The 13,537-nt window shown below is 37.8% G+C and overlaps 1 protein-coding gene across 8 annotated transcripts in view; it reads right to left on the bottom strand.

Annotated features, from left to right (window-relative positions):
• The window catches only part of CCNT2 (cyclin T2), a 44,446-nt gene extending 31,006 nt beyond the window's left edge, over nucleotides 1–13,440 (bottom strand). For 2 of the 8 annotated variants that reach the window (XM_038565038.1, XM_038565040.1), the window contains exons 1-2: nucleotides 13,233–13,437; nucleotides 12,279–12,360 (exon numbers count right to left, since the gene is read on the bottom strand). In XM_038565038.1, the coding sequence (XP_038420966.1) occupies nucleotides 12,279–12,360; nucleotides 13,233–13,390 (240 nt within the window). In that variant the 5' untranslated portion in view covers nucleotides 13,391–13,437. Of the gene's footprint in view, nucleotides 1–10,394; nucleotides 10,422–12,278; nucleotides 12,361–13,232 lie in introns of those variants that run through there. The other 6 variants (XM_038565037.1, XM_038565039.1, XR_005374201.1 and 3 more) reach the window with 6 other exon arrangements.
• Between the last annotated feature and the right edge of the window lie 97 nt (nucleotides 13,441–13,537).

Below are 13,537 nucleotides of genomic sequence, written 5' to 3'. Positions count from 1 at the left end.
TCTATGCAGGAGCCCAATTCAGGACTCGATCCTGGAACTCCAGGATCATGTCCTGAGCCGAAGGCAGACGCTCAACCACTGAGCTACCAAAGCGTCCCTAAAGCTTTTTTTCAAAAATAAGCTTAAGTCGAAGACATCCCCCTTTAAATTATTTCCAACAAGGAAATTTCTAGGAAACCAAAAAGTTAATCATAGTACAACCAAACACTGGTAAATGACATTCATGTTAACCCTGTATCACTTTATAGCATATTTGTTAATTTAAAAGTAAAATCATGTGTCTGTTTAGAAGGTATACTAAAAATCATTTCTTAAACATTTAACTTAAAAAAAAAAGATTTTATTTATTTGAAAGAGAATGAGAGTGAGATCACAAGCAGAGAGGGGCAGAGGGAGAGGTAGACTCTCCATTGAGAGAGGAGCTCAATTGTAGGACTTGATCCCAAGATTTGGATCATGACCTGAGCTGAAGGCAGACACTCTGAGCCACCTAGGTACCCACAACATTGAACTTTGACATTAAAATTATGTAATTATTTCAGAAAACATTTAACAAAAATAATCTGAACAGATGTTAAAGTTTACATAAAGTGAACCATACTGTTAATTCAAACAGCTACTCCTATTAGTCATTCTAAACAGATATTACTGAGGTAGAGCAATACAAACAATCTAAAAATTCTAAGGATGTGTGGAGCTTATAAAAATTCACTTATCTTTTCTGAATCAATGTACCATTTAGACTACCCCCCAAAACCTCACAACTTCCTTTCCTTACTCAAAGCTATTTTTTTCCAAAGCATGAAACTACTCAATCTCATGATCTCAAGATTTTTTAGAAAAGAACCATCATCATTATTGTTTCAACTTCTAAACGAGCCCTCTATTTAAAATTAGCTTGAATGTGCAAATTTCTTCATAGAATAAATTACTACAGTGTGAATTCCCAAAGTAATCTTGTTGACAGATAAAAATGTCTATATTTTTCATTAGTTAACTGGTTTTACTTTTGAGTTTATAGCCCAAATCAACACCGTCAAATAGAAATGTAATGTGAGCCACGAATGTAATTAAAAATTTCCCAGGAACTATGTTAACAGTAAAGAAATGAAATTAACCACGTCTAGTTGATGGCTGTATGATTAGTAGAGGTTTAAACCCACAATTCGCATTCTGAAGAAAAAACATTATCAAAATGATATGAAATAGACAGAAATATATTAAATGTTCATAAGGCTATTTTGTGATGCCAAATTGATTACTGTTCCTAGTCACTCCCACAGTAGAAAGACAATTTTTTTCCTCTTTTACAAGAATGTAAGTTCCTTAGGAAAAATACTGTAATTTATTTATAAAAAAATTCATACCTTCTTTGCACACTGTCACATAACATGCATCAATGTTTGTGGAATAACTTGTCACGTAAACACAGAGTATCATATAACAAAGTAAAAGTCATTAAAGTTGTAATACTTAAACATTTTAATGCTCAACAAGTAGGTGAACTTCTACAGTCATTTTTTTTATATCAGACTCAAATAATTTAGAGAAACTTTTACATGCTTTCTCATAAATCCGAACATATATGGAATACTTAACAGCCTTATATCTAGAGCTGTAATTTAGTTAAGAATAAAATTTTAAATTTATGTCCCAAACTACTTGTAGAGTGGGTAAGATTTCGATCATTTCCTCCATTGTGGAATATATAGCAATTTGATTTTCCCTTAAAAAAATTACAATACCCAGTTTTAACCACTAAAAACATCTTCAGAATTCCTGTTCTGCCTTCAAAGTTCATTTATAAACTATGTGGTCTTTACACAGAGACCTCTATTTTTTAGCTAATGCAAAAACTCAATGCCTATCTCTTAATGTAAAAATCTGCTCTATGGTTCTAATGTAAACATCATAATTGGTTTAGATATACTACATTACCTAACTGTATAAAATGCTTTCTTATTTCTGAGACAAATGATCTAAAGCTACCACAGAAATATATGAACTATCAAGACTGACATAAAATGCATGTGTGTGTGTGCGTGTGTAGAAAAGATTTGATTTGAACCTTTTACAATCATCTAATTTGGGAGGGAGGAAGAAGCTACCTCACAGAGTTTATAAAGACTTCTATAACATACAGCCCAATACACTACATCAGACAACGTCCCTGTAATTAGGCAAAGTGCCATGTTTCAAAAGAACATTGAAGTTTTGTGGGAGAACTTTCTAGAGTTCTTTTCAGAATTAATTTACAAAAAAACAATCAAGAATATCACATATACTTTTTAGGTCTATTGATAAAGTGTCTCTAGATGGATCACGTTTCTTTCTTTCTTTCTTTTTTTTTTTTTTTTTAAGATTTTATTTATTCATTCATGAGACACACACACACACACACACACACACACACACACACACACACAAGTGGAGGCAGAGGCAGAGGGAGAAGCAGGCTCCATGCAGGGAGTCCAATGTGGGACTGGATCCTGGGATCATGCCCTGAGCTTAAAGACGCTCAACTGCTGAGCCACCCAGGTGTCCTGGATCATGTTCCTTCTTCAACAGAAAGAAGTTCAAGTGACTTAATTATCCTAAAAAAAAAAATATCTTTATCTTCTTAGAAGGACTTCAACCTATAAAGGGGAGTTGTCTCCTCAACAATGTGGGGGTTGGTAATGCCACTCCCCCCAACAATACACATGTAACTTGTGACTCTCCCAAAACTTTACTAGTAGCCTACTGTTGCCTGGAAGTCTTACTGGTAACATAGTCAACACACTAAGTGTATGCATTATATACTGTAGTCTCACAATATCTCATTTTTCTCAAATTTTTAGTATTTCTAGGCTATGTGGTTTGTCACTGAGGTGTTTTTTTTTTCCACATTGCTGCAATCTCCAAAAATTTTCCCAATATATTTATTGAAAAAAAAATCTGTGTATAAATGGATCCATGGAGTTCAAACCCAAGGGTCAACTGTACATTTAGATGACAGTCTACTTCCATTTGGGAATTAGTGTATCTTCTCTTAAAGTGGCCGAGAATTACCTTTCAAAGTCTTATTTGAAGACTTCTGAGAAGATAGTGGCAGAGGTGGTAACCAAATCCCCAGAGTAAAGCAGAGTAACAAGGAAACAAAAGGAAAAGCCCATGGATATTTATAACCAAACTACCTGGCAAATACAAATAGGTTAAGGACAAAACTGGCAAATATGTAGCCACAATACCTACCCAGTATCAGCATCTATGCAACAAGAAGCAAAGGAAAGTAATGAGGCACTTGCTGGACTTGATAAAAGAGCCCCAAAGTAGACCACAGACATCAACTGGAAATCATGGTGTGACAATTGGGGAACAGTAGCTGAATTTGAGAGGAATTTTGTCAAGTCCAATTTTGTCCAGAGGCCTAGAGTAGGGCTTAAGGGGTTGAAGCTAACTTCTACATACTTTTCAAATTGATCTTCTAAGGTTCTTTTCCAGAACTCCACACTGAAGAGAAACTTTTGAGAACCAAAGCAGAACTGGCAGGATAGGAAGAAGGCAAAGAGAAGATAAAAATGAGGGAGGGGAACACAGCCAGGGAACCTCAGAAAGCAAGCTATTATTTCTGTATATGTAATTGAAAAGTATTAAGGCCATACAAAGATACTGTAAGGAAAAATGGAAGAGTTAGCCCTAAGCAACAAAATCACACTAGAAAGAATTGCTCCAAAAAAATAAAATAAAATAAAATAAAAACAAAAAAACCCAACAAATGGTATTGGGAAAATTGGATATCCATATGCAAAAGAATGAAATCATACCCTTAGCTCTTACCATATACAAAAATGAAATCACAATGTATTGGTGACCTAAATAATAAGAACTGAACTTATAAAATTCTTAGAAGAAAACGAGAAAAGCTCCATGATGGGTTTGACAGTTTCTTGGAAATGACACCAAAAGCACAAGAAAAAAATAAGTAGACTGGGTTTTATTAAAATCAAAAACTTTTGTGCATCAAAAAAGTGAAAAGACAGACCATGGAATGAAAGAAAATATTTGCACATTACGTATTTGATAAGAGAGTAATATCCAGAATATATAAGAAACTCCTATAACTTAAGAAAAAATAAAAAATAAAAAAATAGATGAAAGACTGGTTAGACATTTCCCCAAAGAAAATATACCAATTGCCAGTAACTACATGAAAAGATGCTAAACCTATTACTAGTCATCAGAGAAAGGCAAATTAAAACTACAAGTTACCACCTTCACATTCACTAGGATGGCTATTATCAGAAAACCAGAAAGAGCAAGTGTTGGTGAGCACATGGAGAACTTGGAACCCTTGTGTGATGCTAATGCAAATATAAGATACTACTATTGCTGTGGAAAACAGTATGGCAATTCCTCAAAAAAAAAAAAAAAAAAAAAAAAAAAAAAAAATTAAACATGGAATCACAGTGTGATCCAGTAATTTCACTTTTGGGTATACCGAAGGGTTGAAAGCAAGGACTTAAGCAGATTTTTGTAAACTCACTTTCACAGCAGTGTTATTTGCAATAACCAAAAGATAAAAGGAATCCAACTGTGGTTCATACATAGAATGGAGTAACATTCAGCCTTAAAAAGGAAATTCTGACACATATTATGGATATGTGGATACTGAATGGAGTAACATTCAGCCTTAAAAAGGAAATTCTGACACATATCCATCCACACATGGATGAATCTTGAAAACATTATGCTAAGTGAAATAAAACACATACACAAAAAGGACAAATATTGTACAATTCCACTTAAATGAAAATCATAGACTAAATAGAATGGTGGTTACCCGGGGCTGGAGAAGGGGAGAATGTGGAGTTTGTTTAATGAGCAGAATTTCAATTTGAAAAGATAAAAAAGTACTAGAAATAGATAGTGGTGATATTTGCACAACAATGTGAATGCACTTAATGCCACTGAATTGTACTCTTAAATATGGTTAAAATAATAAATTTCCATGTTATATATATTTTACTACAATAAAAAAAATTAAAACAGTAACACACCTCCAAGAGACACTAAGGATTCAAAACACAAAAGTAAAAAAGATATGAAGTCACATATTGAAAGATCACATCACACACCTGAGTATATATAAACCCAGAACAATCAACATCATGATATACTGTAGTAAAATTACTGGATTATAAAGGAAAAAAAAAGTCCTTTGGCCCTAAGAAAACTAGATCACTACTAGTAGTAGTGCTTTATGCCAGGAAAAAAGGTGTTATATATTTAAGATACCTAAAAAAAAGAAAGTGTGAGCCAAGAATTTTATACACAGCAAAATTGACCTTGAGTATAAAGGTCACAGATAAACTATTATCAACATGCAAAGATTCAGAGAATATTGTTTTCATGATCTTCAAGAGAACTTCAAACAATCAAAATAACTAGAGACTTCAACAGAAGCACTGGTAGTGAACAAAAATAGTTACTTGTAGAACTAAGATTAAATAAGGATTAAAAGGGAGTGTTTTTTTTAAATTTTTATTTATTTATGATAGTCACACAGAAAGAGAGAGAGAGAGAGAGAGAGAGGCAGAGACATAGGCAGAGGGAGAAGCAGGCTCCATGCACCGGGAGCCCGACGTGGGATTCAATCCCGGGTCTCCAGGATCGCGCCCTGGGCCAAAGGCAGGCGCTAAACCGCTGTGCCACCCAGGGATCCCAAAAGGGAGTGTTTTGAGATAGTTACTTAAGATAACTTAGCCGTGGTACGACTTTAAAAACCAGGGGTGTGGGGCATCTGGGTGGCTCAGTGATTGAGTCTGCCTTTGGCTCAGGTTGTGATCCGGGGGCCCTGGGACTGAGCCCCTCATCAGGCTCCCTGTGGATGTCTCTCTCTGCCTATGTCTCTGCCTCTCTCTCTGTGTCTCTCATGAATAAATGAATAAAATCTTTAAAAAATAAATAAAAAATGAAAAACTAGGGGTGAAAGGAGATAGCAAAACAAAAACATTTTATTGTTCTCAGTAATTATACTGGTAGTGATAGTACTGCTCTTCTAAGACTTACTGGTGTAATGTGGGGTTAAGTTAATGAGTGATGATGGGTAATTTCTCTAATCCCACATTCTTAAGAGCTACAATTTTGGTGTGAAAGGTTATAGGAATGCACCACAGTAGAGGTTAAGTAAAAAATGCTGTTGCTATCTTGAATCAGCGAACTATTCAAATATTTAAAGTATACATTAAAAAAAATCTGGTTGGGACGCCTGGGTGGCTCAGTGATTGAACATCTGCCTTTGGCTCAGGGCGTGATCATGGAGTCCCAGGATCGAGTCCCAATCAGGCTTCCTGCATGGAGCCTGCTTCTCCCTCTGCCTCTTTGTCTCTGCCTCTCTCTCTCTCTTTGTGTCTCTCATGAATAAATAAGTAAAATCTTAAAAAAAAAATCTGGCTAATATATACTTCATATCACACATTTAACATGTAAATGAATAATAAACATTTAATATATCCTGTACATAGTAAATATATATTTGCCATACTATATATTTTCTCACTGTTCATTGCAGATGCCTAGAAATAAGACCAACAAAGTAACAATGCGTATCCCTAGTGTCTAGCTCATGTTTTTGAAATACCAATTCCTACTAAAAGAAAGTTTTCTTAAATGGCCATTCCAGATGTGGAGAAGAGAACTTAGAAAGATGAGCCTGGAACACCTTGCTGTAACAGATAGTGAGGAAGCTATCCAAGATTATTGGGGTACAGTTATTATATGGTCTGGCAATTCTACTCCTGCACCCAAGAGAAAAACCAAAACAAATGCCCACCCAGAAACTTACAAATAAATGTTCACAGGAGCAGTATAATAGCCAAAAAGTAGAAACAACTCAAATGGCCATCAACTGATGAATGAATATATAAAGTGTGGTATAACGGTAGTCCACAAGAAAAATATACTGATATAAGCTATAGCAGATAAATGTTAGCAACATTATGCAGTAAAGAGGTCAGTTACAAAGTACCATATATTGTATGATTCCACTTACAGGAAACGTCCAGAATAGGGTGGGGGGAAGAATGGGAGGAGATGGCCAAAGGGTGTAGGGATTCTTCCTGGGGTAATGAAAATTTCTAAAATTGACACACAACTTTGTGAATACACTTAAAAAACCCCACTACACTGTATACTTTCAACAGATGAAATGTATATGAATATTTCAACAAAGGTGGTAAATGTAGGGTGAGAATCATGTATTCATCCTGCCTTTCTCCTATGAACTGTACAACCGGGTATCTAGTAGATGAATCACAGCATTGCATTATAAAAATATTCCAATTAATAAGTGAAGGAATGATAGAGTACCACAATGAAGGAAAGGGATCTAGGCATTGAATATCAATTAACAGGTGCTAACATCATACAGCGACAAGACATCAGGTGTCTAATTAGGTGTCTCACACCCGTAGTCTTGCCAAAGGGATCTAACCTGAGTCTGATGAAATTTCTAGATCCAACTGGCAATTCGCAGGGAATTCAAGAACAAAAGAACATGATAAACTGCAACATTAGTAGACAATCCACAACGTCCTTGGTTCCTCAACAGATAAAACGTAAGTGTAAGAAAGGGTTGGAGGAATAACTTGTATATTGAGAGACTTAAAAGAGTAGCCAAATTGTTATTAATGGGCAAAACTAAACTGTGGCATGTAGGAATGCGGGATTGGGTGGTAAAACTACACAGAAACCGAAGAAACAGATTACTATAAAAAGGACATAGGTTATTTTGTCAGGGAGGAAAGGGGCTGACCCAGGGATGGGGCACATGGTAAAGTTCTCTTTCTTGAGTTGCGGTTGGTTACAAGGTTTGCCTTATAATAATTCACTAAGTTATATACTTGGTGGTTTTATGTTTGTGCTGTATTTTACAATGACCGCCCCTTCACTTCATAAATGTACAGTTATGCTCTAGCAATAAAAGACACCAAATAGATGGACTACAACAGGATGTGAACAGGACCCAGAGAATAAGAGAGAAATTTAGAAGTCAAAGAATGGAATTATCTTGGGAATGCTTCAGGAAGAGTTGAAACTGCACCTGTCTTAAAACCTGACAGATCACTGTCACATGAAAAGCGAAGAGACTGCACAATCTGGAAAAAGAGTGATGCACAATGCATAGATACTAAGACTGAGTGAGCTATGTCAAAAAGGGGAATTTGGAGCCCAATTCAAAAGAGGACTTCTAACAACTGTAAGCCAAACCAAAACAAACTTTTTTTTGTGCAAAGATATATACATATAGGCTTGCCAAAGCAAAAGTATTTCTGAAAAGGCACACAAAAACTGTTAACAGCACAGGTTCTAGGGCAGTGGGTTTACACATTCAAGTTGGAGGGAGATTGATGATATCCCTCTTTCAACCATTTTCATTTACCATATGCCTATATTAGTTTCCAAAAATAAAACATTTAAAGCTTGCCTATGTGGAGAGAATGTGTATGTGGAGAAAAATGTATAAGGATTTACTCAACAGACCTGTGAACAATAAGATTTGATCCATCGTATTGACAAATAGCTGCTACATTATCTACTTTAGGTGAAGTAATGATGACACAACAGTGAGTAAAACCAAAAAAGAAACAAACAAAACCCTGTCCTTACATCGTTTACCTTCTAGTCTGAATGTTGTGTTGGGGGACATTTTTACATTTAACTTCATTTACATTACTACATTTGAGAGAAATTTAGGGCTTACACAATAAAAATATAAACAAAATCCTTTAGCTAACCAATGTTTTTCACAAGAAGCAATCATGTATGACAATTTTAGCATAAATAAGCACAATTAGTGTAAACTGGATAAAATCTACTTTTAAAAAAGTCTTGAATAAATTTCTTTTGCAAAGACTATTCTTAAAAATTATATTGGTAGATGCTATATTATCAAAGAACTGGGGATCCCTGGGTGGCTCAGCAGTTTGGTGCCTGCCTTTGGCCCAGGGCCTGATCCTGGAGACCCGGGATCGAGTCCCACATCGGGCTCCCTCATGGAGCCTGCTTCTCCCTCTGCCTGTGTCTCTGCCTCTCTCTCTGGGTCTTTCATGAATATATAAATAAAATCTTAAAAAAAAAAAAAAAAAAAGAACAGAGACTATGGGCATTTCTGTAGATAGATACAAGAACAGCTTTCCTCATTTAAGTCTTTCTAGGGGAAGAAAGGAATGTGAATTTTCAAAAGAAATCTACTAGCCAATAGTCAAGTCAAATGAGAAAGAGTACAGAGACTGTAAGCAAAAAGTGGTAATCAAATTTTAGTCCAAGCAAAAATACAAGTTTGGTTATGTACAGTAGCTGACTCATAATGTAACTTAGATGTATAAAACAAAATGTAAATATGACTTAGATGATGCATTCTTAAAATTACAGTCATTCCTTAAAATCATCAGTCCTAAATATTGTCCTTAACTGTGTACTCTTGGAACCTTAGCATAAATACAATACATTAAATAAGAACTACAATACATTTAAATCTGGAATATTCTTATACAGCTGCCGCTCAAAAAGAGGCAATGGGACTAAGGAAACTTAAGAGAAGATTAAAATGACCATGTGATTTTGAGAAGTGCTATGAGAATAGACCCTGACCACCAAAACCAGAAAACAGTATGCTCTTTACAACCTGATCTTAAGAGAATTCATTAGAATTGGAATTAATATAAGAAAAAAATGCATCATGAACTTGACTAACCAAATTAATGAACAGAGTTTCTAAGAGAAACTGGGTCAATATTTATTCTAAGACTGACACTAAAGAGGACGTCTTCCCACAGTATATAACTTGGGGAGGCACTGTTGGCACCAGGGCTTTTATTCTTTACTAGATTTATCTTGAGTTTGATGCTGCAAGGCCATTCTTTAATTACTAACCCCAATTACATAAACCTCACTGCATCCAGTGAGCAAAGGGTAGACTTATCTCGGTTTATATAAAAGTCATTTACTGCTGATAGTGATCCAACCCTCCAAGAGATAATCACAGTAAAACTCAACGATAAAAGACTGTTTCTGGGTTACCAACACATCTTGACACTGATTTTATTCTTAAACAGTAGCACTTAAATTTTAGGGGATATTTTACTTCTAATCAATGTGGGAAAATACAATGAATCCACATAAACATTAAACATTTTAATATAATTACGCATGGCATTTATTATAAAGCTAGATATAGTTTGTTACTAGCATCTTAAAATTTAAGCTTGTTAGGGTTTAATTTGCTGAATGGTGTTCAGTTTACTTTGTGGTAAAATACATGCTCTTTGTAGTTTACTATGACATTCCATTATAACCCTACAAGAAAAATTTTCCCAATGATGTGGGGAAGTATGAATTTAAAAGTGACTCACATTCAATTTGAGACCACCCCCTTCACCCTAAAAGAATAGGGAAAAAAAAAAGATAAAAGAGTGAGGCTGTGCAATTGATGCAAGTGCACCAATACAAATATTAAAACCACTTTTGATAAAATAGCAAAGGTAAAAAAGACAACAGTTAGAATATGAAGGGTGCAATGTTACTTTTTCAAATAGAAATTAACATCAGATTTCAATTATCCTGTTAGTAACACTTTAATGTAAAATGCTGAAGTTTACCTTCGTACATTTTTAAGACATTAAATGGGGTTATAAAAATACTTTGGTTTTTTAATTGAATGATGGCATTTAATAGTGAAAGAATGCAAGTGACCTGGACTTCACTAGTCAATTTAAAGTAAAAGCTGTGAATTTTGGCTATAAGCAAGATCTGTTTTAAAGCACACCACCTAGGCCATAGAGACAAATTATGAAAGAGGGAGGGTTCAAAAAGAGAAGTATAGTCTTGTGATGAGATCATTTACTGGAGGTAGAAAAGTAAGCCTGTTTGAGCAGATGGGACATCTGTAGCCACATCAAGATTCTCCAGAACTATTTTGACTTGTGATTTCTACCAGCATTATCCAAGGCTACTTAAGGAAAGTCACATTTATATTAGTATTGGTTAGTTTACAACTGCCTTTGGAGCCAATTTATATAAAAATATATTTCTCTCAATCTAAATATTGTCAAAGGGGCTTCCTCTCTCTTCCATAACACTATCACTGACCTTCTAAGTGCGCAAGAAATAACTAGGAAAATGGAAACGGAACAAGAATCCTGTAGCTTTAAATGAGAAAGAGAAGAAAAGGAGGCTGCAGGAAACCAAAACATCTTATGATCAGAAGAGATTAAAATAGGAATCAATCTAAGCTACGGAAGCTGGTCCTTCCAATTAGAAAAAAATATTTTAAGGACCTTTTCAAAGACTGTTTTCTTAGCAAAAAGGTCCTAATGACCATCTACAAATAGCATAAAGTCTTCCTTCCATGGTCCTTTTTTTTTTCTACACACACCTTTCAGAATAGCATTCTAAAAACAGCTGTGATAAAAAAAGAGCAAAAAATATAGCGACAATTACAACAGAGTTAAATGTTTCTATATGGGCAATTTTCTGTTAACGGATGCAACAAGGTATGTATGTTACTCTGAGAAGAACTGACACCAAACTCCTACCTTTCACAACGTAAAATAAAAAATTCAACTAAATGGTATTAACTCAATTCTTCCAGATTTACAAGTTACGTTCTTATTCTTGGAGGATAAGTTTTACTTCAAAACTGATTACACACATACACACCTCTTAAACTGTATGTTTGAAGTAATATTTTATGTCTAAGTCACCAAAAAATAGAAGCAGACAACTAATGCTGTAATAAATAGGAACGCTGACACCTTGAGAAACTGTTAGCAAACGAGGTATTTCTGCTAGACATTTAACTTTCAAAGGGTCATTTAAAAACAATGTTACAATTAAGCCCAATTCACAGTATTTGAAACAGAGGAGTCCAACGCATTTAACATGTACAACAGAATAACTAGGCCAAAATACAATGTCCGTTACTGTTTGAACTTACTCAAAAGTACAAAATTTAAACGAATACCGATTAACAGCTCTTTGAGTAAATAAACGTTTATTATCTTTTATTAGCTCAAAAACCTGGCAAAGCCTAACACAGTGCCCCGCAGCTTGTCATCATTAAAAAAACAAACCAGAAATATTTTGCATTTCAAGCAAAATGCTTATCACGCGGTTTACCTTCACTATTAATTTGGAGCACTAAATCCAACAGTAAAATCCACGACCAACTTTTCTGTGCGTATCCGTTTACCTCAACACTTGGCTATGGTAAACACAAACAATAAAAGGGTACTTACATTTCTATTGAATTTGGTGAAAGAATGGTGCATATAGAACCTGTGCATATAAACAATCGCAGTGTTTATTGTAAGCTGAGAGCTGGAACGTAACATTGAGGAAACATCCGAGGAAAAAAAAACCAAGATCCCATTTCCAAAAACGATTCTGATGGAAAATTCCCGATCTACGGTGTTTTTCCAACGCTTACCCTTCGCTCCGAACCAAGCCCAACACTACATACACAAAAAACAAAAGCCCGCGGGGGTGGGGGTGGGGGGTGGGGATGGTGGTGGGGGCGGTAGGCTCGACGCCAACAGCAACACTCAGCGCTGAGCCTTTCACTCCAATATTGCTATTAAGCAAGCCCAGGAAGGACTTCTCAATGGCTGTGACTGAGTAAACTCCACATCAGACAGTTGAAACGCGCGCGCGCACAGAACCACGCCGAGAACATAAAGACCTCCAGGGAGCTCCCAAGGTACGAGACCCGCCATCACACCGGCGAGGCGCGGCCAGGCGAGGCGAGGCGCGGCCGCGGAGGACGCTCGAGCCTCGCGGCCCGGCTGGCCCTCCTGCCTCTCCACCCCTCCTTCTCCGACCACGGGCGGCCACCCCTTCCCTGCGCGGATCCCCAAGACTCCGCTCGGGCCGCCGCGCCGCTCCCCTCCCCTCCCCCGCCGCCGCCGCCGCCGCCACGCGCGGCCCCAAACAGATTACACAACGCCGCCTCCCGGCCCGCGTTCCCGGGCTGCTCTCCTCGCCTCCTTCCCCGGCCGCCCGCGGCCTCCCGAGCCCGAGCCCCAGCCCCAGCCCCAGCCCGAGCCCGCCTTTCCCCCACGGCGAGCCCGAGGCCCTGCAGAGCCGGGCCGAGGCGGTGGCGCCATGTTCGCGGGGCGGCAGGCCCGGCAGCCGGCGAACAGCGAGGGGGAACAGGGCGTGAGCGGCGGAGGCCCGGGAACAGGAAAGGATACACATTGAGACGCTGTCCCATGTCCTGGATGAGGTTGGCCGCCTGCTGGCGGTACGAGAGCTCCTTGTCCGCCTCCACTCCGCAGCGGCGGCTCGGCGTGTTCTCCAGCTGTTCCCGAGTAAAGAACCAGCGAGAAGAAGCTCCACGGCCCGACGCCATGACACTTCCTCCTCCGCCCGCTCCCTCGCCCGCCCCCCTCCCCTCCCGGCTCGCGGACTCCCCGCCAAGGCCGCGCGACCCCGCCCCACTCCGCTCGCCGTAGGCCACGCGCCGCCCCTTTCCGCCCCCGGCGCGGCCCGTGCGCGT

This window comes from Canis lupus, chromosome 19 (genome assembly GCF_011100685.1).
Source record: "Canis lupus familiaris isolate Mischka breed German Shepherd chromosome 19, alternate assembly UU_Cfam_GSD_1.0, whole genome shotgun sequence".
In the NCBI taxonomy this organism is placed as follows: domain Eukaryota; kingdom Metazoa; phylum Chordata; class Mammalia; order Carnivora; family Canidae; genus Canis; species Canis lupus.
Note: the sequence above shows the minus strand (reverse complement) of the source record. Positions and strands in the feature narration are given on the sequence as shown.